At 40.5% G+C, this 22,336-nt stretch overlaps 3 protein-coding genes and 1 long non-coding RNA gene across 8 annotated transcripts; 2 read left to right on the top strand and 2 right to left on the bottom strand.

Moving 5' to 3' along the window:
• Nucleotides 1-958: 958 nt before the first annotated feature.
• Nucleotides 959-2,474, bottom strand: LOC133725350 (uncharacterized). Its single transcript, XM_062152574.1, has 2 exons — nt 1,884-2,474; nt 959-1,581 (listed from the first exon to the last, which is right to left on the bottom strand). Exons 1-2 carry the CDS (start codon nt 2,404-2,406, stop codon nt 1,544-1,546), a joined length of 561 nt encoding a protein of 186 aa, XP_062008558.1. The 5' UTR covers nt 2,407-2,474; the 3' UTR covers nt 959-1,543.
• Nucleotides 2,475-3,598: 1,124 nt separating this feature from the next.
• Nucleotides 3,599-6,541, top strand: LOC133725354 (uncharacterized). Of its 5 annotated transcripts, none has more exons than XR_009854375.1 (8): nt 3,599-3,693; nt 4,053-4,222; nt 4,311-4,433; nt 4,613-4,764; nt 4,844-4,944; nt 5,300-5,422; nt 5,604-5,756; nt 6,032-6,541. It is a non-coding gene; the product is annotated as an uncharacterized LOC133725354 (long non-coding RNA). The 5 variants fall into 5 exon arrangements; XR_009854373.1 differs by having other exon boundaries at nt 4,848-4,944; XR_009854371.1 differs by having other exon boundaries at nt 4,613-4,944.
• A 1,693-nt stretch (nt 6,542-8,234) lies between these two features.
• Nucleotides 8,235-9,456, bottom strand: LOC133725351 (ESCRT-related protein CHMP1B-like). The gene has a single exon (XM_062152575.1). The coding sequence runs from the start codon at nt 9,021-9,023 to the stop codon at nt 8,622-8,624; it is 402 nt and encodes a 133-aa protein (XP_062008559.1). The 5' UTR covers nt 9,024-9,456; the 3' UTR covers nt 8,235-8,621.
• Nucleotides 9,457-10,565: 1,109 nt separating this feature from the next.
• LOC133725345 (jacalin-related lectin 19-like) lies at nt 10,566-11,888 on the top strand. Its single transcript, XM_062152570.1, has 2 exons — nt 10,566-10,978; nt 11,276-11,888. The coding sequence occupies exons 1-2, from the start codon at nt 10,682-10,684 to the stop codon at nt 11,654-11,656; spliced, it is 678 nt and encodes a 225-aa protein (XP_062008554.1). The 5' UTR covers nt 10,566-10,681; the 3' UTR covers nt 11,657-11,888.
• Nucleotides 11,889-22,336: the final 10,448 nt, after the last annotated feature.

Below are 22,336 nucleotides of genomic sequence, written 5' to 3' on the forward strand. Positions count from 1 at the left end.
ATATTGTTTTTTTGGGATTCCCTTGGTAACCCTTTGTGATTTCCTAGACTCAACACTTTCTAACCCAGAAGACTCATTAAAGTTTAGGGGTACCTGAGGTGGATCATTCTGAGCGGAATCTTCAGTTGGTGATGTAGAAGGGGAAATATCTTGTGTGTGAGCTTCAGATACGTCTGGATTTTGATTCAAATTCTCCAAACCCGTCATATCAGGAAACGATCGATCGTTAGCTTCAAACGATCGATCGTTTGTGGTGTCTGCTTCTGCCTCAGTCCCTGTTTGTTGTAACGATCGATCGTTCTCTCCAAACGATCGATCGTTTGTGTCTGTCCCTGGAAACGATCGATCGTTAGAGACAAACGATCGATCGTTTTGTCCACTGGAAGTTTCTGTCTCTGGAAACGATCGATCGTTTGTCCCTGGCGATCGATCGTTTTTGGCTGTTCGTCCTTCAAATCGCTCCTCCAAATTTTCCAAGTCTTCAAAGACATCAAAATCACAAATAGGATTCCCTTCACAACCTTTCTCCCCCTGAAGGGAAGACCGAGAAGTTCCCCATGGGTAATATGGCTCAGATTCACGGAATGAGACATCAAGAGAGAGGTGTACGGTGTTAGTGAGCGGGTCATAACATCTGTAGCCCTTCTGAAACTCGGCATAACCTACAAACATACACTTCTTCGCACGGGGATCAAGTTTGCTTCGGTGTGGCTTTGGTATATGAACATAAGCAGTGCAACCAAACACTCGGGGTTCCAAATTAGGCAGAGAGGGGATGGTCAAGAGTGTATGAAGCTTTTGATGGGGATTCTGAAACTCAATTACCCGGGAAGGAGTACGATTGATGAGGTATGCTGCAGACTTCACCGCTTCTCCCCAATAAGACCGAGGTACATTCATGCCAAACAATGAAGCCTGAACAACTTCCATCAACTGTCTGTTCTTCCGTTCTGCCAAACCATTCTGTTGAGGAGTATAAGAGTTGGAGGTTTGATGACGAATCCCCTGTGACCGGCAAAATTCAAACATAGGGCCATTCACAAACTCTCCACCATTGTCAGATTGAAACACTCTAATAGATTGTTGATACTGAGTAGTCACCATTTTGTGAAAATCAGTAAACAACCCAAATACTTCACTCTTATTCTTCAGTAATGACACCCACGTCATGCGAGTACAATCATCAATAAATGTGACATAATATCGAGCTCCAGAAAGAGAGGGAATCTTTGCAGGCCCCCAGACATCAGAGTGGATTTTCATAAAAGGAACGGGACTTTTATTAAGACTTGGTGAATATGAAATACGGTGGCTCTTGGCCAGTTCACAAATGTCACAATGGAAATCTAAATCACTGACAACCGAAAACAAATGAGGCTGCAGTTTCTTAAGATAACTAAAAGATAGATGACCTAAACGGCGATGCCATAACCATACAGCTTCCTTTGCATGCTCTACCCCATTAATCTGATTAGCTTGCCCCAAAAGATGCTTCTGTTTTTCTCCAGACTCTGTCAGATCCAGGTAGTATAATTTTCCCCTTCTAACACCATAACCAAGAATCCGCCGAGTCAGAATGTCCTGAAACACACAGAAAGATGGATAGAAGGTCACAATACATGTAAGTGCCAAAATAATTTGACCAACAGATAGGAGATTATAGGCTAGTGAGGGAACAACTAGGACAGATTCCAGGGTTAGGGTATCAGATATAACAATAGAGCCTTCTCCAGTGACCGGAGTAGGAGTACCATCAGCAGTAGAGACAATATTTTGAGGGGAACGTCTAAGGTTTTTCACAAGACTAGGGTCATTGGTCATATGATCAGATGCACCTGTATCAATTATCCATGTATTATTCAAAGTAACCTTACCCTTCATACCTGACTGTGCTACATTAGCGGAGGCATTGTCTAGATGCTCTTCCTCTGTAGTAGCAATAGCCGCCTTGCCCGGATTCTTTCGCGGTTTCCTGGTGAAGTCCCACCAATCAGGGTAGCCAATCACTTCATAGCACCGCTCCTTGGTATGACCTAATTCCCCACAGACAACACATTTTTTGTTTGCGTATGGGTTTGGTTTGTCGTGAGGACGGCGTGGAGAAGGACCTGAGAAGCCTGGAGGAGGACCGGGTCGGCGTTGAACAGCCATCACAGAAGATTCAGTTTGCACAGAACGCCCCATAGCTTGTTTCTCTGATTGCACCTTGCGAATGTAAGCATAGCTCTGCTCCAAGGAGAATTTAGGCTCCTTGCGCAGGATTTCTCCACGCACCTGATCATACTCTTGGTCAAGTCCACTCAAAAACATGTGAACACGCATCCGGGACATGGCTGAAGTTTCTTGAACGACAGCTGCAACATTATCATGTTGAGAGGCCGCCCTTTGATCAATCTCCTGGAACATTGCCACTAACTCATTGTAGTAGGTCGGGATTGGCCTTCCATTCTGTTTTGCTTCAAAACACTTTTTGTTCAACTCAAAGATTCAGGTTTCATCAGAATCATCATAAAAGGTTTTCTCTACAGCTTCCCAAATATCTTTTGCAGTAGGAAGACGAATATACCGGTTCATGAGAGAGGATTCCATGGAGTCAATGAGCCAACTTTTCACCTTTTCATTGTCTGTGGCCCAAGCTTCATACTCTGCAGAATTCATGGCGGGTTCAGCCTTTACTCCGGTCAGATAACCAACCTTCCCTCGTGCTCCAATGCGCATTCGCATAAGAGGAGCCCATATGGTGTAGTTGGATTCATTCAAGACAACACTTGTGGGGAAAGCAGAATTGTCTTGTTGGGTGGTGTAGTGGTGATGGATGATCGGTGAGGCTGACACCATTGTCGTCTCGGGATTTGACTGTTCGCCTTCAATTGCAGGTCCGGCCATGGAGGAATTTGGGTTTTTTTTTTTCAGGTTTGGTTTTTCTAGGGTTTCAAAAAATTCAGGGATGACTTGATTTTAATGGTGGTGGTACGCAGCGGTTTGTGGTGTGCTTTGGGATTCAGGATTCAGGATTCAGGATTCAAAGGATGCAGGCAAGTTCAAAGGATTGAACCTGCTCTGATACCAAGTAGAAAAGAATACTTTGATTTAGGGTTTTCAATAATAATTCTATTCATCCACAAAGGGGTATATATACAAGGACAAGAGGAGTCGTCTAACCCTAATAGGAAACAGATATTCCTATAATTACATGATAACCTACCTAAATAGGAATCATAATTACATAAGATTTACAGCGATTTTACAGGGCGGAGCTTCCCGCCGCCACTGGTGGCCGTGTCGCGGTTCAAGGCTGCCTCTGGCAGCTGCGCAAGGTCGAGATGAAGCCAATGGAGATGGTCCGAAGCTGTTTGGTGGCCAGTGGAGGGAGAGAGAGACCGGAGAAGCCGTGCTCTGTTTTCGAATGGGTTTCGGACGAGAAAGAGAGTGAGAGTTTGAGTGAGAGAGAGAGAGGGTGTGAGTGAGGGAGAGTGTCGGCCAATGAAGATCAACTCAATCAGTTAACCCAAGCATAATCATTAAAGTTAAAGCAGCGAAATCATGAAAGTAAGCAATACTGTTTTGCTTTGATTAAAAGAAATCAACCGGGTATTACAACAACATTTTATATCAGAGGATTATCTAACAATGAGAACGCACCATCAAGAAAACTCTGCAACCATTGATGGATTGACGACGTTCTTACCAAAGGTAGCACTTTCACTTCACGCGTCTCAAGTAGATTCTCATCATTTGACCTTTGTAACCTTTTGGAGGGGCTTGATTATTCGATTGCTTGGTAGTTTGCCAATTATAACTTTGGCACGGACATTATTATCTTAATGACTTCATCTTTTCGAGGTATAAAGAGAAGTTAAGAGTGGATTTGACCCTGAATTCCATTCCATGGAAACACTGGGGATGACTGTATATGGCTTGTATAACATCGAACATGTAACTTTTGACATATGTAAAACTTGAAGATTAGCTATTAGTTGAAAGCTCCATATATATATATATATATATATATATATTGCTGTTAAGTTTCTGGGTCTGTCGAATGTACTCAGGTCGTTGCCTAGTCAATCAGCCGAGGCATCTCTTCGAGTGTATCTCTTTGAGTGTCTGGACTTAAATCAAATGTATTTCAGAAAGCTATGGGAGTTTGTGACCATGAGCATGCGCCATCACGCAAGGAAGTTCAACACCAGATTGTTTCTTTGGTTATACTTTTACCTAGGTTGTGCTTTTGTCAGTTAATCGAGTTCAACTTGCCTTCATCGTTTATACTAATACAGCTATATCACTTTCTTTTTCTCCTTTCGTAGGAAGGAAAGTATTAAAGGCGAGTAATTAGTGGTGAAATTGATACTTGCATCATTCATCATCTGGATTGTGATGATATTGTTTGTGGCTGGTACCCAAGACTGTTCCGTTATGCCATCTAGAAAGTAAGAACAAATGGTCTCATTTTGTGATGATGTTAAATCTGGCAGAGTCCATCCTAATAAATCCAGCTAGAACATTACTTCCATTTCTTTTGACTGTCAAAATTACTTAATAGTTAAAGCTTCTTGGTTCCACCTATTGCTGTGGCGCTGATATTCTATTGTTGTACATGCATGGACAGTAAATTTTTCATGTCAGCACTTTCCACTGAACCAATTGAGTGAGTGTGCAATGGTCTTCACAGACATTTGAAAGCTGTTCTTTCTGTGGTTCATCTTGCTGTCCCTAGTGGATCCTCTTCCGTTCTTCAATCACAAAGTTCACTTGCTGATGGTAAGTCTTGACTGAACATGTAAAACTTTTGCCTTGTTTAATCGGAGATGAGAAATTTGCATGTCTACTGGCTACCAAGAAAGGCTTGCAAGCAAACTCTTATGTGGAGGGAATAGGGAGCTCAGATCTTTTTAGTTCTGATGATTGGAGTCCACTGACAAGATGATCCCCAACTCTCAGGTACTCTTTGTGCTGTACTGATTACTGAATAAAATTTCCAGTACCCCCGGTAGCTTGGAACTGACTGCTTTTATTTAATATAGCTTATAGACTAGAGGTATTCTTCACACTACCTCTTACTGTACTGCTCAGATTTAAGCTAAAAGCATTTGCATTTCAAGCCTTTTTTTTTTGGTCAATGATTGATTGTATAAGAAGATCCAAAGGATCAAAAAAAATACAAGAGGTACAAGACCCCCTATATTGCAAACGACTTATTTTGTGAAGATGTATTCAAGTCTGTCTTCATACTCTATAAACAGCCACTTATTATATACTAATACAGCTATATCACTTTCTTTTTATCCTTTTGTAGGAAGGAAAGTATTAAAGGCGACTAATTGGTGGTGAAATTGATACTTACATCATTCATCATCTGGGTTGTGATGATATTGTTTGTGGCTGATACCCAAGACTGTTCTGTTATGCCATCTAGAAAGTAAGAACAAATCGTCTCATTTTTGTGATGATGTTTAAAGTCTGTCGGAGTCCATCCTAATAAATCCAGCTAGAACATTACATCCATTTCTTTTTGACAGTCGAAATTACTTAATAGTTAAAGCTTCTTGGTTCCACCTATTGCTGTGTCACTGATGTTCTATTTGTACATGCATGGATAGTAAATTCTCCGCGTCAGCACTTTCCACTGAACCAATTGAGTGAGTGTGCAATGGTCTTCACAGACATTTGAATGCTGTTCTTTCTGTGGTTCATCTTGCTATCCCTAGCGGATCCTCTTCCGCTCTTCTATCCCCAAAGTTCACTTGGTGATGGTAAGTCTTGACTGAACATGTAAAACTTTTGCCTTGTTTAATCGGAGATGAGAAATTTGCATGTCTACAGGCTACCAAGAAAAAAAATGCTAATTTGAAACTAAATGCGCCTACAATAATTTCTAGTTTTCCTCTCTGAACAATTTGTTCTCAATTTTCTTTTGCTCAAGAAAATTTTGAAAGGGAATATGTTGACATTGAACAGCTATCCTGCTTTTCTGTGCCAGAGACTGACTTTTTTTTTTTTCTTTTTTTTTTAAATATGTCCTTTGTAGAGGTGCTGGAAACCTATACACCAATTGCACAATACAGGAGTAGTAGAAGTGAAACAAAATTGGAAAGCAAAGCTAGGTCTTCTTTTGAGAATTCTACTTATGCCAGTCTCACTCTAGTATGGTGGTCAACCTCAAATTGCAGAAAACCATAGTTTCTCAGCTCCAGACTCCTTTATGTATAAACTGATCTCTATCCCAAGGGCTCATATTCTGTTCCTTAGAGAGGAAATTCTGAACCCAGCCATCACTAAAATTGACATAAAATTGGACAGAGTTGTGGCTATGTCTCGTCTCATAGCAGAAGATTTCTGCATTGGTTCAGCCTGTGAACCATTAATTATGTGCTTAGTTCTTCTAGATGATTTTGTGATCTGGATGAAAAGCATCCTGATTGATTTGCTTGACCAACCACAGGTCCAGGTTGATTATTTATGCCTGTACATCTTCTGAATGACTTAATAAAGTTTTGAGGTATTTCATGAAAGAAATGAAAAGAAGGGTTTTTCTTGACTTAGTGATACAAGTTGCACTAAAAATGTTGCATCATATATACTGAAACAAACAACTGGGAAAGTTAGTCCATCCTTGTAGTCGTATCACTCGTATGGAGATCCAGAAGATGAGATCTTCATCTGTCCACCGTTTTGGTTATACAATGTTTAAAGTTCAAACTATGTAATTGCATATTATTTTGTTTGCTGCTAGCAAGTAGCAACCTCCAAATTTAGATGTGAAGCTTGCATGTTACTGATCGAGTGCGTGCACATCGATCTCTATGAGTTAATTTCACTTTCGTTTTGTGTTTCGAATCATAGTCTCAGTACCACTAAAGAGTTAAGAATAAAAAAAAAATAAAAAAACCCCCTATATTTCAACTGTGGATGAAGGGAAAATAATGTAAAAGTGGTTAGTCGCAATGGGGTCTTATGCCTCATGTGGAAAACTATTCAAAAAAATTTAGATCTTCGATTTTCAGAATAGTTCGAAGAACCTAGAATTCTCCAATCTCAGCTCAAAGAGTCTTCAAAAGCTAGCAAACTCGAGCTCTAAGATCTCCACAGGCTTGTTCAAAACACTTGCCATGAGTAAAAGATATATGATGCAGAGCCAAAAGTTAACAAAAGCATTTAGATCATCAACATTTAAACATGCATCCACCATCCCTAACTTTGATCGGATATTGACTCGTATATGCATCTTCAAATTTCAATCTCAACATGAATCGGAAACTCATGAATCAAACCAATCACCAAAGACGGAACACAAAAACCACTGCCTTACAAGACATGTAGATGCAAGTATGAATGTAAGATATTAAAATGCAGGACACGATAAAACTAATTTGAAACCAAGTTATAAACAACAGTCCACCAAAGTAGAGTCATGAATCACAATCCCATCAAATATATGACAACAACGTTAGAAAATTGCTAACCCTATACACATCCCAGAAGAATTTTGGGCAAACTATCATCTCCCATCCCACACAAGGTGATCCATCTTTAAAGTGTGATGTAAAACTACTTGGCATGAGCAGCGCTTATTGGCTGCCTTCCTCAATCTTTCACAGATAAATACGATATCCACCTTCACCGGTTGACCAGAAACATTGTTTATGGACTTCGTATAAACCAATAACATTACAAAAATCTACAATAAAAGTCCAGAGCAGGTTAACAATACACCAGAACACAGTCAGGTTTAAGAAGCAACCAAAACAAACACACCGACACATGAATCTAGCTACAATCTAATAAATGATCCCGTGATCAATGTGTGAAGCAGTGAAACCACAAAACAGAATTCCTTTTGACCCACACTAGATGAGAAGATTCATATAAAAAAACTACCACACTCATAGGATATAAACCAGCACGTAGCAATCGGAAAGACCAGCTCAGTTAACAGATCAGCAAGGTTGGTGGATTAAACAAAAGAATTATAGACATAAAAATATAAAACAAGATGAAGATCTCTGATCACATTGTACGTTACTATAGCACAGTCTTATCTGCCATACAGGTCAAATGACCTCCTTGCTAAACAAACCTAAAGCCAATTCACTCCTAATTCCAATCAACATAAATCACAGTGTTCCATACAATAAATGCACGCATCGCCACCATGTATAACAAAGGATAAAAATCAGATATTGTAATCCTCTTGTCAACTGAACCCATCAAATTTCAAGTAGAACTTAAGATTCATAAGCAAATAGCGTTGGTCAAACTAAAGCAGCAATTTACAGCAGCATGCAAAATTTGCTGTACAGACACACATTACCGATTTCCTAGTTCCACTCAGCCTCCAATAGAAAACAAACCCCACACACATTCACACAACTATTACACATTCCCGTATGTAAACATACCAAATACCATATCCAATTCAAACAAAACCATACAGATTCAAGCATCTTGTTAAAGAAACATATGCAACACAGCCCACATAATCCTGTCACCGCGAATCAATTCGACAATTATACACAAATATGAAGTTGTAAATGGTTCCAACACGAATCACAGCTCATAATTCTGCAAACCCATAAGCAGCATTATACATCAAATTCGGAGCCAATGACATTCCCTCATTAACCTCTAGCCTTGAGCTCCGCAAGCCTCCTGGAAAGATCATCCTCGTCGACCTTATCGGCCTCCTTGGTGGGCACGGCACGGGCCGCCGGCTGCGGCAGGCCCACGGAGACCTCAAGCCCATAGTCATCAGCAACCTGTTGCATAAGACTGTTAACCTCACCTTCGGGAGTGGAAAGCGAGGTGGAGCCGGCCATGGAGCTCTCCATGAACTCAGCCTGGACCTCCATGTTGACGAACTGCTTCTCAAACGAGTCCATGGTCTCCGACATCTTCTGGAGGTTTCCGGTGGTGAGCGAGGACTCGAGGGTTTTGGACGTGAATTTCAGCTCCATGATCTGGTTCATCAGCTTCTCCGTGTTGCCCATGGTGGTCGAATTTGCTTGTAATGGTGGTATCATGTGGCATGTTGATGATAAATTGGGTTATGCATTTCATAGTTTTGGTGATCGAGCGCAACTCTTTGCTTAGGAAGAAGGTGTTGTGTTTTGTTTATGGATTGAAGAAGAGTGTTCAGATTCTCATGTGGGCGAGTCTGGTTCATCTCAAGAAAGTAGGGCACAGAATAGACTCAACTCGACCTGATCGAATACCTAGTCCAACCCGGTCGACGCGTAGACCTACTTCTAAGTCACACATTTTGTTATGCAAATTTGCTTCGAACTTAAAACAATTAGCATGAATTTGTTTCAAAAGACGAGTAGTTAAAACTTAAAACAATAGGGCTATGATCCGAATCAATCATAGGAAGATTTTCCAGGGAATAATTGGGAAAGATATTTATCTAGTTACGGTTAGCAATGGATTACTAGGATGGCAATTAGATTACTAGGTTTTAATAATAACAGTACACTTTGTTACCTTGAAGAAGGAAAAGCAGAAAAGTAAGAAAAACTGAGAGAAAATGGACCTGTATCAGAAAGTTTAGGCTCTGATACAATAGAAGATGACTAGGAGCTGCCATTAATAGAACTAAGTTACTCAAAATATGACTCAACGTTTTAAACAAATTTGTTGTCACATTTATAAATATGTGTATGACATACGGATATGTATTATAGAATTTTCTTATATATATATATATATATATATATACTAAATACATGAGCTTCTGATGATCAACACGTGGCAGAGACTTGTAGAGCATTACCAGACTAACAACCAAGTAATTACACTGAGTAACAAAGGAATTTACTGAACAAGGAGCAGTAACAAGGATTGAAAGGCTAATGGTGCCTTAACACCCCTCCTCAGCTTGAAGATTGGATACAAGCTTCAAGCTGCAGCAAAGAAAAGCAAGTTTTAATACCCCTCCTCAGCACCATGTCTGCACAATGATGACAACTTGGTGAAGAAGAAACTAGAAATTGGAAGCTTGGCTGTTAGTCAAGAATATCTGAGGATGAGTAACTCTATGCATGATGAAAATCTGTAGGAAGAACAACTGAAATCCACAAATGCTGAGCAGAGAAAGTTGTTGAGGGATTACTACAGAAAACACAACACTCACCCATTTTTCAAGTGAAAAAGGAAGCTAGAAGAGAGCAGCTAGAGTAATGTTTGTTTCAACCCGGAGGAAGAAGAGGAAGTTATGGCCATGAATCCATTGGTTGACAACCTTTCCTACAATTCATCATAATTAATTCCGACTTTCTTGAGCTCCATTATCAACTGTTCTATCAATTCTTGACCATGCCACTGACCTGCTCAAAATTTTTGTACCTTCTTTTTTTTAGTCAAGATATTTTTCAAGACTTTGTCCACTTCTCTGCCTTTCCAAACGCGCATGCAGATGATCAAGTCACTTCTTACGAACACGTAATTGAAGATTGGAGTCATTGGACCATTATATTTGACTTTCTTAGTTACGTCGTAGTCACTTATATTTTTTAGTATATATATTCCTCTGACTCTGAGATTCCAAAACTCAATTATATGACCATATAACTATCTTGCTTCTTTCGCTTTTTGTTGATGAATGAATACCTCTACTTTTATTAAGCAACGATCAATACACTTCTCTTTGCTTTCCTTCAGAGTCTAATTACAGGAAGCAAGCATGTTTATCACCCCCACTCTTAGCATCTCTTGCATAACTTGTATGCAGCAGGGGGAGGAAGGTAGCAATAAGGATCATGAATCGCATGGGAAGATAAAGCTCAACGGCTTTGTGCCGGAGAAACCTTATGGAGGAACCGGTGGAGGTCTTTGGGATGATGGTATGTACCATGGCGTAAGAGAAATCACCGTCACTTCTGGTTTATGCATCGACTCAATTCGTGTGGCGTATGATAAAGATGGTGAGCTTGTCAATGCTCATAAGCATGGAGGTGACGGAGGCGGCGCCAATGCTCAGGTTAGCTTCAACAAAACTATTTCTAATGTGCGCTTTGTTTATGAAATGGACGCATACTGTCTTAAATTCAAATCCCTCCTCCGTAAGAAATAAAATAAAAAATTATAAACAGAGACATTTGGTCTATGGATTAAACCAAGAAAAATAGATAACCAGAGTTTTTGTTAGAACTTACAAGTTGTATTGTTTTATGTTCTCTTACAAAATTGAATAAGAAACAGAGCCTTGGGGACGGCATCGATCCCTCTTAGAAATGAGACATTCAAACAATCTAAACTCGTTTTTACTGCATTACAGATCAAGCTAGAGTATCCAGATGAGTTCCTAGTGAGTGTTAGTGGACACTGTTTTGGGGCGCCCTGGATAGTTGGCGATCCGGTGGTGATACGGTCACTCAAATTCGAGAGCAATAGAAGAACATTTGGACCATTTGGAGTTGAAGTAGGCACACCTTTTACTTTCACAGTTGAAGATGGAGGCCAAATTGTTGGCATGAAGGGAAGAAGTGGTTGGTACATAGATGCAATTGGGTTTCACATATCCCATGCCCCCAAAAGAAAACTCTTTCGGAGAGTTAAGGAGGGTCTTAAAAAGCTTTCGCCTTCAAAAGCTTATCACATCTTGATTAAAATCACCAAACCTCTTCAAATTTTTCAATGTACAGGTATAAGCATGTGAATATTAATTTCTTGTCGAGTGTAAAGTAATTTGATATTGTACTTTCATATTGTACATGATGCTTTTCAAAAATTAAAGTATTGTTGAAGAAAATTGACTTTTGTGCCTTATCAAATTAGGATTAGGAGAGAAGGTTCTAGAATAGGAATCCTATTCGGAATAGTTTTCCTTGTATCATTAGAATATGTACTTTGTAATCCCTATATATAGGGCTTCTATTCTCAATAATGGAATACACAATTCTCTCATCAATCTCTCTCAAATCTCTTATTCTTAAACATGTTATTAGCACGAGCCCTAACCCTGAAATCACAAACTAAAAACCACAAGAAAAATTCTTTGCACCTAGCCCACGCTAGCCGCCCCACCACCGCCAAAGTTCAAAGCCGCGGCACCTCCTCCGCGCCGCCCTCGGCCTCTTCCACGTCGCACGCCTGCTGCCCCCTGCAGCTCTGCCGCACATCTCGGCCCAGCCCCCCTGCAGCCTCTCGGCCTCCTCATCTACCACACACCCGTGTGCTCCCCAAGGCCCTCCATCCACACCAACTCGAACTACGTCGTCTCCTAACTTCAAGAAATCAAGAACTCAAGGTTTCAAGCTCTGAATCAACAAGATGTCGAAATCGAAGCTCGACTTTCCTATGCTTGATTCAACTGGCTCGGAATACCACAGTTGGGTCACGAATATTGAGAATCATCTCACTTCGAAAGGAATCCTACCCATAATTCAGGCACCAAACCCTGAGCTCGATCATATTTGAGCGTACGGCTACAAATAATGCCACTGCCCTTATCTTGATGAGACGCCACATGGATAAATCACTCGGATTGGAATACATGGCGATCAAGGATGATAGAGAACTATGGGTTGCGCTAGAAGAGCGTTTTGGTAATGTCAAGGATTCCCTCCTCCCCAACTTGAAGGTTCAATGGAGCAATCTACAATTCGCCGACTTCAAGTCTGTCTCTAAATACAATTCAGAAGCTCTACGCCTCAAAACCATGTTGGGGTTCTGTGGACAACCCGTCACAGAGCAAGAGCTAATTGAGAAAACTCTCTCCACCTTCCCCGTCTCAACAATTTTGGTATCCAAGCAATACAGAGGTGAGTACAATGCTGGACGGATCAAGAGGTTTCATCAGCTAATTAATGTCATGTCTGTAGCTGAAAACATGACAACATCCTCGTGAAGAATTATAATTCAAGGCCTGTCTGAACTAAGAGCGTTCAAGAGGCGAATTATAATAATGCACCCAAAGGAGGGTGCAAGGAGCGGAACCCTAAAATTAAGGGACAAAACGGACGTTTTGGTCCATACAACCGCCCTACAAAGGAAGGTAATCGTCAGAATGAAGGACGGACACGTGGCAACACATGGCAACGTGGGAGAGGAGGCCGTGGGGCTCCAGGATGTGGAGGAGCCGCCCAAAGCCGTGGTAATGGCGCCAATTCTTCTAGGGGACGCCAACCAAGTGCAAATAATGCACCTCAATTAAAGGGAGGCAATCACAATGACATGCGTCATCGACGTGGATGAAGTGAGCATTGGTTCAAGCAATGCAATGCAAGCAATAAATTGGCTGCACATTATAAGGCATATAGAGAAGCAAGAGAACAAGAGGCATACTTTGCCGAAGAAGAAGATGAGGGTGATGATGCCAACGTTAATCTCACCATAGCGGACTTCAAATCTGACAAAATAGTGCACAAGGATGCTGCAAATTTTGAGTAGTATAGTCCTTTATTTTTCCAAGAATTATGTAATGGCAATTATTCATTAATCAATAAAATGACTTATTGTATTAACTCTTTCTCACTAGGCGCATCCAAGAGTAATTGTGATGTCTAGGAAAGGTTTGAACTGAGAGAACGGTTTTAAAAGTGAGCATTGATCCACCAAAATCTCGCCTTACCTTACCTGGTCACAACCAAATTGGAGTTACCAACAAACAGATTAAGGGACTACGATTTGTCTAAAGTTTGATTTTTATTTTGGATTAGATTTTGGTCAAGAAACTTTGATGTAATCATTGGCTATTATTAATAAAGTATCGATTTATTTTTGAATGTCTTGGACATATTTTAATTTCGAACTTAATTATTTTTTAGTATGTTTCCCGGAGAGCTAGAATGCCTCGTGAATAGTGAAACTACACATACAATCCTTCGAAATAGGCAATTGTTCCTATGGATGACGCCTACTCGATCTTCTGTGACTACAATGGTTGGATCATCTCAATTGATTCATGGTAGAGGACCAGCCTAATTTATGTTGCCAAATGGCACAAATATTAATGTCACCGAAGCTCTTTATGCTCCTAGGGCTGGACGAACCCTATTGAGCTTCAAAGATATACGAGCCAATGGTTTTCATGTGGAAACACATTGTGAGAATGGACAAGAGTTCTTTTGCATCACCTCTAATGACTACGGACATAAAAGAGTCTTAGAGAAACTTATGTGTCGCTCTAGTGGGTTGTATGCAACCACTATTCAAATCATTGAATCCAATCATGTTATGAGAGATGATCTATGGGATTCCGACACATATAGGCTTTGGCATGACCGTTTGGGACATCCAGGTCGTGATATGATGATCCGTATATTAAAGACTTCACACGGACATCCATTTTTCAAAGAAGTAAAAATCGAATTTTGGACCAAGATGGAGCACCTGCGCCTCACGGCGCCGTCCCCCTGCATGACCGGCCATCACAGGCTGGCGCCGCCGTCCCCCTGCGGCCCAAGAGTGGCCTTGACGCCACCTATGCTCCCTTGACTCCAGTTTCTACTTCTAAAGTCCATTGTGACTTCATGGCTCAACCAAAATCCTTATTGGTTGTTCTAAAGCCCATCATTCGTTCTGCAAAGCCTGCTCTTTAGCAAAATTAGGATCGAGACCATCCTATGCAAAGGACACTAAAGAGAACATACCATTCTTGCAAAGAATCCAAGGTGATATTTGTGGACCTATTCAACCACTTTGCAGACCATTTAGATATTTTATGGTGTTGGTTGATGCATCGACACGCTGGTCACATGTCATGCTATTGTCCACAAGGAACGCTACATTTGCTAAACTCCTAGCACAAATTATCAAATTAAGGGCTCACCACCCTGATCATCCTATTAAGTCTATACGACTAGACAATGTTGGGGAGTTTACATCAAAAACTTTTGATGATTATTGCATGTCCATTGGAATTGAAGTTGAACATCCAGTTCCTCATGTTCACACCCAAAATGGTCTCGCAGAAGCCGCCATTAAACAACTACAAATGGTTGCTAGAGCATTGGTAATGCGCACCAATCTCCATATTTCTGCTTGGGGCTATGCAATATTGCATGCAGCTGTGCTTATTCGTCTAAGGCCCACTGCCACTCAACCCTTTTCTGCGTCCCAGATGGTGACTGGGTATGAGCCTGATGTCTCACACTTACGCATATTTGGGTGTGCATTTTATGTGCCAATTGCGCCGCCACAGCGCACCAAAATGGGTCCTCAAAGACGATTAAGCATTTATGTTGGATATGATTCTCCAACTATTATCCGCTACTTAGAACCCTTGACAGGCGATCTCTTCGCCGCTAGATTTGCGGATTGTCACTTTGATGAGACAGTCTTCCCGTCATTAGGGGGAGATAAGAACATAAATGTTCAACAGGAGCGACAGGAATTGTTGTGGTCTGTTCCCACTTTGTCTCATCTTGATCCCTGAACCGTACAGTTTGAAATTGAAGTGTGGAGAATTCTCGATCTTCAGAATGTAGCATATTCGATGCCTGATGCGTTTTCTAATATCATTAAAGTGACGAGATCACACATATATACCTGCTACAAACGTGCCTGCAAGGATTGAAGTCCCTAAAAATAGAGGACATGGCGTCGTCCCTAGTGTCATTAGGCATGGCGCTACCGCCCACAATGGTGATGGCGCAGTGGCTCAGGCCAGGCTCCCTACAAGGAAGCGCGGGAGGCCCAAAGGTTCGATGGATTCTCGCCCAAGAAAGAAAGCGAGTTTGGCACAAAATAATCCATTAATCATCGATATAAATAATCCATCTCATGAGAATATTCCGGATTATGGTTATGTCTAAGAGACATCATTGGGGGACGCTCCAATGTCAAAACCAATTCCAGAGAATAGGGAGATCTCCATGAATTACACTAGTGTACATGAGATGATGGATAGAAATTCTATTGCTATTGATGATGCATTTGCATATCATGTTGCAAAAGGAATTATAGAATATGATGATATCGAACCTCGCTCTGTCGAAGAATGTCAACGAATAGCGAATTGGCCTAAATGGAAAGATGCGATCCAGGCTGAATTATATTCACTAGCAAAGAGACAGGTATTTGGGCCTATAACGCAGACACCCCCAAATGTAAAGCATGTTGGCCATAAATGGGTCTTTGTTAGAAAGTGTAATGAGAAAAATAAGGTGGTCAGATATAAAGCCCACCTCGTGGCACAAGATTTCTCACAACGCCCTGGAATCGACTACGAGGAAACGTTTTCTCCCGTAATGGACGTTATAACGTTCCGCTACCTTGTCAATTTGGTAGTTTCTGAAAAACTTGACTTGCAACTTTTGGATGTGGTTACAACATATCTCTATGGGGATCTAGATTCAGAGATATATATGAAGGTCCTAGATGGACTTCAATTACCCAAATCAAGTGGCTCTAAACCACGGAGCGTTTTCAATAAGATTAAAACGCTCACTATATGGATTAAAACAATCCGGACGGATGTGGTATAACCGTCTAAGTGACTACTTGATTGGGAAATGATATATTAACAATGAAATATGTCCATGCGTGTTTATTAAAAGAACAAGTTCCGGATTTGCAATTATAGCAGTTTATGTCGATGACATGAACCTAATTGGAACTCTAGATGAGTTAAAGGAAACTGCTGTGTTTGAAATCCGAATTTGAGATGAAAGATCTTGGGAAAACACGGTTTTGTCTTGATTTAGAACTCGAGCACCGTAGTGATGGGATTTTGATCCATCAGTCTGTATATACTCAGAAAATTCTAAGGTGCTTTAATGAAGATAAAGCAAAGCCTGTGAGTACTCCCATGATTGGCCGTGGTCTTGAGCCCGGAAAAGATCTGTTTCGTCCAAAGGATGAGGACGAAGAGTTATTAGAGGCCGAAGTGCCCTATCTAAGTGTAATAAGCGCATTATTGTACTTAGCTCAATGCACAAGACTGAACATCTCATTCGCAGTGAACTTGTTAGCTTGACATAGTTCTGCGCCAACACGCCGCCATTGGATTGGTGTAAAGACAATCTTAAAAGGTACGATTGATATGGGCCTATTTTATCCCTACAGAGAGAAGAGGAATGACGAAAATTTGGGAACATAACCCATAAGGCAAACCACCACCACCCATGGTGGCCGGCGTCCTCCTCCTCCCCTCCATCAAAATGACAATGATGTTTTGATGGGTTTTGCTAATGCAGGGTACCTCTCTGACCCTCACAAAGGTCGCTCCCAAACGGGTTATGTCTTTACCATGGGAAGCACTGTGATATCTTAGAGGTCTACAAAACAGACTCTTGTTGCTACTTCCTCGAATCATGCAGAGATTATTGCTCTACATGAAGCCGTGCGTGAATGCATATGGCTAAGGTCTGTAATTAGACATATTCAAGGAACTTGTGGTTTGAAGTTTACCACGGATAAACCTACATGCATTTATGAGGATAATGCAGCTTGTATTGAGCAAATGAAGTTAGGTTTCATCAAGGGCGACAACACCAAGCATATATAGCCTAAATTCTTTTATAATCAGCAACAATAATCGCTTCTAAAGATTGAAGTGAATCAAATCCGATCAAAGGATAATGTAGCAGACTTATTCACTAAGTCGTTACCTAAATCCACCTTCAAGAAACATGTGAAGAGCATCGGATTGAGAAAGTTATCCGAACTCCCATGATTGTAGCAATCAGGGGGAGATATCGACATCAGGGGGAGGTATGAAGTCTACATGTTCGATCTCGAAGAGTGAAGGACGTGTTGTACTCTTTTTCTCCTCCTCGAGCTTGTTTTTTTCCCACAGGGTTTTTCACTCGAGCAAGGTATTTAACGAGGCAACGGATGTAGCGTCATCACCAAGTTTGAGCGGCACAAGGGGAGTGTTGAAGGAAATTGACTTTTGTGCCTTATCAAACTAGGATTAGGAGAGAATGTTATAGAATTCCTAGTCCTATTCAGAATAGTTTTCCTTTATCATTAGAATATGTACTTTGTAATCTCTATATATAGGGTTCCTATTCTCAATAATAGAATACACAATTCTCTCATCAATCTCTCTCAAATCTCTTATTCTTAAACAAGTATGAGTCTCTTTTTTTTTTTTTTTGCCTTAGAACTATGAACTATGAATGATATTTACTTTTGCTTTTATTGCATCAAGCAAGGATACATTAATGCAATCACAATAACAAGTAGAGAAAAATCCAAGATGTAATGCAACAAGTGGAAAAAGCTGGCTACTTTGTTCAACTTTGCATATTTACTGACGGCAGATTTGGTTGTGACGTTATTTCACTCTTTTCACATTTACGTACTGTTAAATTACCAAAGTAATGTTTTATTTGTTGAACTATAGATCTTAAAAATATTGTGTTCTAACACATCATTTGATAACAAATTTGATTTTATTTAAGGAAAACTGAAATTGGGAGAGAATTGAGTCGTACTTTCATTCTAGGTCAAGTAACTTAGAGTTTGGGTCAGACACATATTCTGGATTTACTTGAACATTCCCCCTTGTGTCACCCAAACGTGGTGCTCCTCTCGTTGCCTCATTAAAAACCTTGCCGAGTAACAAAAACCTTGTGGGACAAAAATAACCTCGGTTGAAGGGGAAAAAGAGCACAACACACCCTTCACGTTTTGAGACCATACATGTAGACATCTTCCCCTGATGTCTGCATCTCCCCCTGATAACTACGGTCATGGGAGTTCGGATAACTTCCGCAAATGATGTTATCAACACGTTTCTCAAAAGTAGAATTTTAGGCAATGACTTAATGAGCAAGTCTGCCACACTGTCCTCAGATCGAACCTAGTTCACTTTGATCTTGAGGAGAGTCTGTTGTTGCTAATTATGCTTGGTGTTGTTGCTTTTGATGTACCCTTGCTTCATTTGTTTAAAACAAGCAGCATTATCCTAAATACTCGTAGGCTCATCTGTGATAGACTTCAAACCACACTTGTTCAAACATGCGTAATTATGGATCTAATCCATATACATTCAAGAAGCACTTCGTTAAGAGCAATAATATCTGCATTGTTCGAAGATATAGCGACTAGAGTCTGTTCTGTAGACCTCCAAGATATCGCGGTCTTACCCATGGTGAACACTTAACCAGTTTTGGAATGACATTTGTGTGGGTCAGAGGGATTCCCAACATCAGCAAAACCTTCCAAAACACATGTCGTTTTGGGATGGGGATAGAGGACGCATGCCAGTGTTGGCGACGCTCTTGGTGTGTGATAGGTCTGAATCCATCGTCTCTCTGTAGGGATAGAACAAGCCCATATCAATCGTACATCTCTAGTACCGAAAGATATTTTTACACCAATTAATCCAATGGCGTCACGTTGGCGCAAAACTATATCTAGCTAACAAGTTCATGGCAAATGAGATGTCCGGTTTTGTGCATTGAGCTAAGTACAATAATGCGCCTATTGTACTCCAACATGGCACATTTGCCTCTAGCACATCTTCGTCATCATCCCTTGGACGAATAGGATCATTTTTAGGATCAAGACTACGGACGATCATGGGGGTGCTTGAAAGCTTGACCTTGTCAAAATGCCTAAGCATCTATCAACACGATGCTCAAGTTCCGAATCGAGACATAATCGTGTTCTCCCAAAATCCTTTATCTCAAAATCGGATTTCAAGTGTTCAGCGGTTTCCGTTAATTGTTTAAGGGCTTCTAATAAAGATCACGTCCAACATACATGAACCGCGATAGAATCCGAAACTTGTTATGGAAACGCGTGGGCATATCCCTTCCCAATCAAGTAGTCACTTTAGTGAGTGTTTCAACCTCATTGTCAACGCTCTCCGTGGTCTAGAGCCACTTGGCTTGGGTAAATGAATTTCATCATGAACATTCATGTATATTCCGTATCTAGATCCCCATAGAGATACGTAGTGACCACATTTGTAAGTTGCATATTTAGTTATTTGGAAACTACCAAACTGACAAGGTAGTGGAGTGCAATGACATCCATTACAAGAGAATATGTCTCATTGTAGTCGATTCCAGGGCGTTTTTGTGAGAAACCTTGCGCCATAAGGCGATATTACCATCTTTTTTTCTCATCACGCTTTCTAAAGAAGACCCATTCGTCAATAGGTTTTAGGGCTAATTACTGTTTAGTACCCTGTGGTTTTAGTCCAACATCGATTTAGTCCCTCGACTTTCAATTTCATCAAAAACACCCCTGTATTATCAAATCTCATCTAATAGGTCCTTCCGTCAATAATCTGTCAATTGGAACCGTTAACTCGCTGACGAGGCATGCTGACTTGGATACACATTTACGCAAGCGTACGTATCATTGTCAAGATAGGGAAATATTATGCCCAAAGTTTATCGTACCACGGGGATTAGTGGCTAACCCACAATCCTTGGGTAATCGGAAATAAAGACACTTAGCAAACAAAGAAAAGAAAAAGAAAATAAATAAAAATACTATTCTAAAGCACCAAGCCTTAGCAATGCTCGGCTTTGGTTCTCACCAAAGCCTAATCAAAACTAAGAGCCTAGTGGTGGATATTCACAAATGAGTGGAAGAGTTCAATATTTTGAGAGAGGATTTTAGATTAACAAAATGTAATGAAATGTAAAGAAATTAATAAAAATGAAAATAAATTAATAAAAGTGTAACCAAATAAATGGGAATGTCGGGTGTTAGGGAGGTTCCTTCACCCAAATTCTATGTGTCGGAAGCTAAAATAATGTGGATGCAAATCCCTACTTTGGCGATAGTCGTATCCAAGGCGGTTCAAGGCTCAAGGACCGAAATTCCCTTTCATGGTATTCCTACTCCGGTTCAAGGGCCGTAGGAACTCACTTGGCATGAATTAGAGCCGGTTCAAGGGTCACTAATTCACATCAAGAGGCGTAAAGATCGAGGAATTAGACTACTAAGCGACCCGCCCGCGCAATCACGCAACGGGTGTAAATCACCATGCTTATAACCCCTCGAATACGAAATTGAAGGTTTCTAGCTTAGGAATTAGAGGGGGTCAAGCCTCTAACTCCGTCCTAGACATGCTCAAAATACACACCCTAGAGTTGACTAGGCTCCTAGACATGCATTTTAACCCAACAAAAATAGATATAAACATCCATCATATGAAAATTGCATCATTACATTAAATTAAACATCTTTTACACAAAATTTGGGTTAGGGACACAACCCTAAAACCCAACAAGAAAATTACTCACAACCCATAAATATGAACATCAAAGATACAAAATTCAAAGAGAAAAGATTATAGAAGTGTAGGAGAACACAAAGGTAGCCACAATTAGCTAGGGAGCTAATATGACTTCCCTTGAATTACAACTCCCACAAATACCTAAAGCTTGAATCTTGTAGCTTTTGATGAATCCTTGAAGGTTGTGTGAGAAATTTTATGAATACCCAAAAGAAAACTAAAACTATTATGAAAAATGGAGGAGAAGGAGGAGAGGAGAGAGAGCAGCCCAAAGGGGCTGCCTCTATTTGGTGTGGTGCGGCTACTGTTCTGTGGTAGAGACGAATGAATAGGGTTGGAGCTATATATACTTATCAAGAGACAAGAGAGAATGGGTTGGATATGTGGCTGGTCGTGAGAGAAAGGAAGAAGAGAGGGACATGTGGCAGCATGGGATAGGAGAGAGGAAAAAAAGAAAAGAAAAAGAAAAAAAAATAAAATAAAGAAAGAAGAAGAGCAGCACGTGGTGGTGGTTGGGGGGAAAGGAAAATGTTGATTCTGATGCTGACGTCATCATGACGTCAGCAAAGGCCTTTTTTTAATTTTGGTTTTCTTTTCCTTATCTTCTTTCTTTTTTTCTTCTTTCATCTCCCTTCTCAATTCATTTCCACAAATACTATCGGAGGCAAATAAATTCCGCTTCCTTGATGGAGTTGACCATGTTGACCCGCTTTGACTATTTCGTCTTTTTGTCGGAAATTTCATTTTGCTCAATTTTCTACCATTTTTCTCTCGATTTCCGTAATTCCGCTTATTTCCTACACAACAAATAAAATTGGATTAACTACACTATAATTGGCTCAAGTATCAACATATTTCTAGTGTTTTGGATACAATTACATGCATAAAAATGCGTGTAATCACATGCCATGTCAGATCATGTGGACCCCACCTTTCAGGAAAAAATCCAAAATTGCCCATGCCTCTATTTTACCTCCAGATCCAGTGCCACCTCCATAGTTGCAGGGGGTTCCCAAAAATCAGATAAACAAAAGGAATACTGACTATGTCCAATGCATCATAACAGCGCAATCTTTTACTTGCGGTGGAGATAAAGATCAATGGTACTAGGGCTCCAAAAATCCCCAGGGAAAGCAGATAAATGTTGGTGCCTAAAACAAAAAGAGTAGCAATGTCAAAAACAAAAGA

This window comes from Rosa rugosa, chromosome 1 (genome assembly GCF_958449725.1).
Source record: "Rosa rugosa chromosome 1, drRosRugo1.1, whole genome shotgun sequence".
Classification (NCBI taxonomy): domain Eukaryota; kingdom Viridiplantae; phylum Streptophyta; class Magnoliopsida; order Rosales; family Rosaceae; genus Rosa; species Rosa rugosa.

Bases quoted from the DNA above. Each gene is read 5' to 3' on its own strand.
- LOC133725350 (XM_062152574.1), bottom strand. From the start codon at position 2,406: ATGTTCCAGGAGATTGATCAAAGGGCGGCCTCTCAACATGATAATGTT. The intron at 1,582-1,883 runs GTATGAAGGGTA...TGTGTGTTTCAG, and splicing joins CGCTAATGTAGCACAGTCAG to GACATTCTGACTCGGCGGAT.
- LOC133725351 (XM_062152575.1), bottom strand. From the start codon at position 9,023: ATGATACCACCATTACAAGCAAATTCGACCACCATGGGCAACACGGAG.
- LOC133725345 (XM_062152570.1), top strand. From the start codon at position 10,682: ATGTTTATCACCCCCACTCTTAGCATCTCTTGCATAACTTGTATGCAG. The intron at 10,979-11,275 runs GTTAGCTTCAAC...ACTGCATTACAG, and splicing joins GAGGCGGCGCCAATGCTCAG to ATCAAGCTAGAGTATCCAGA.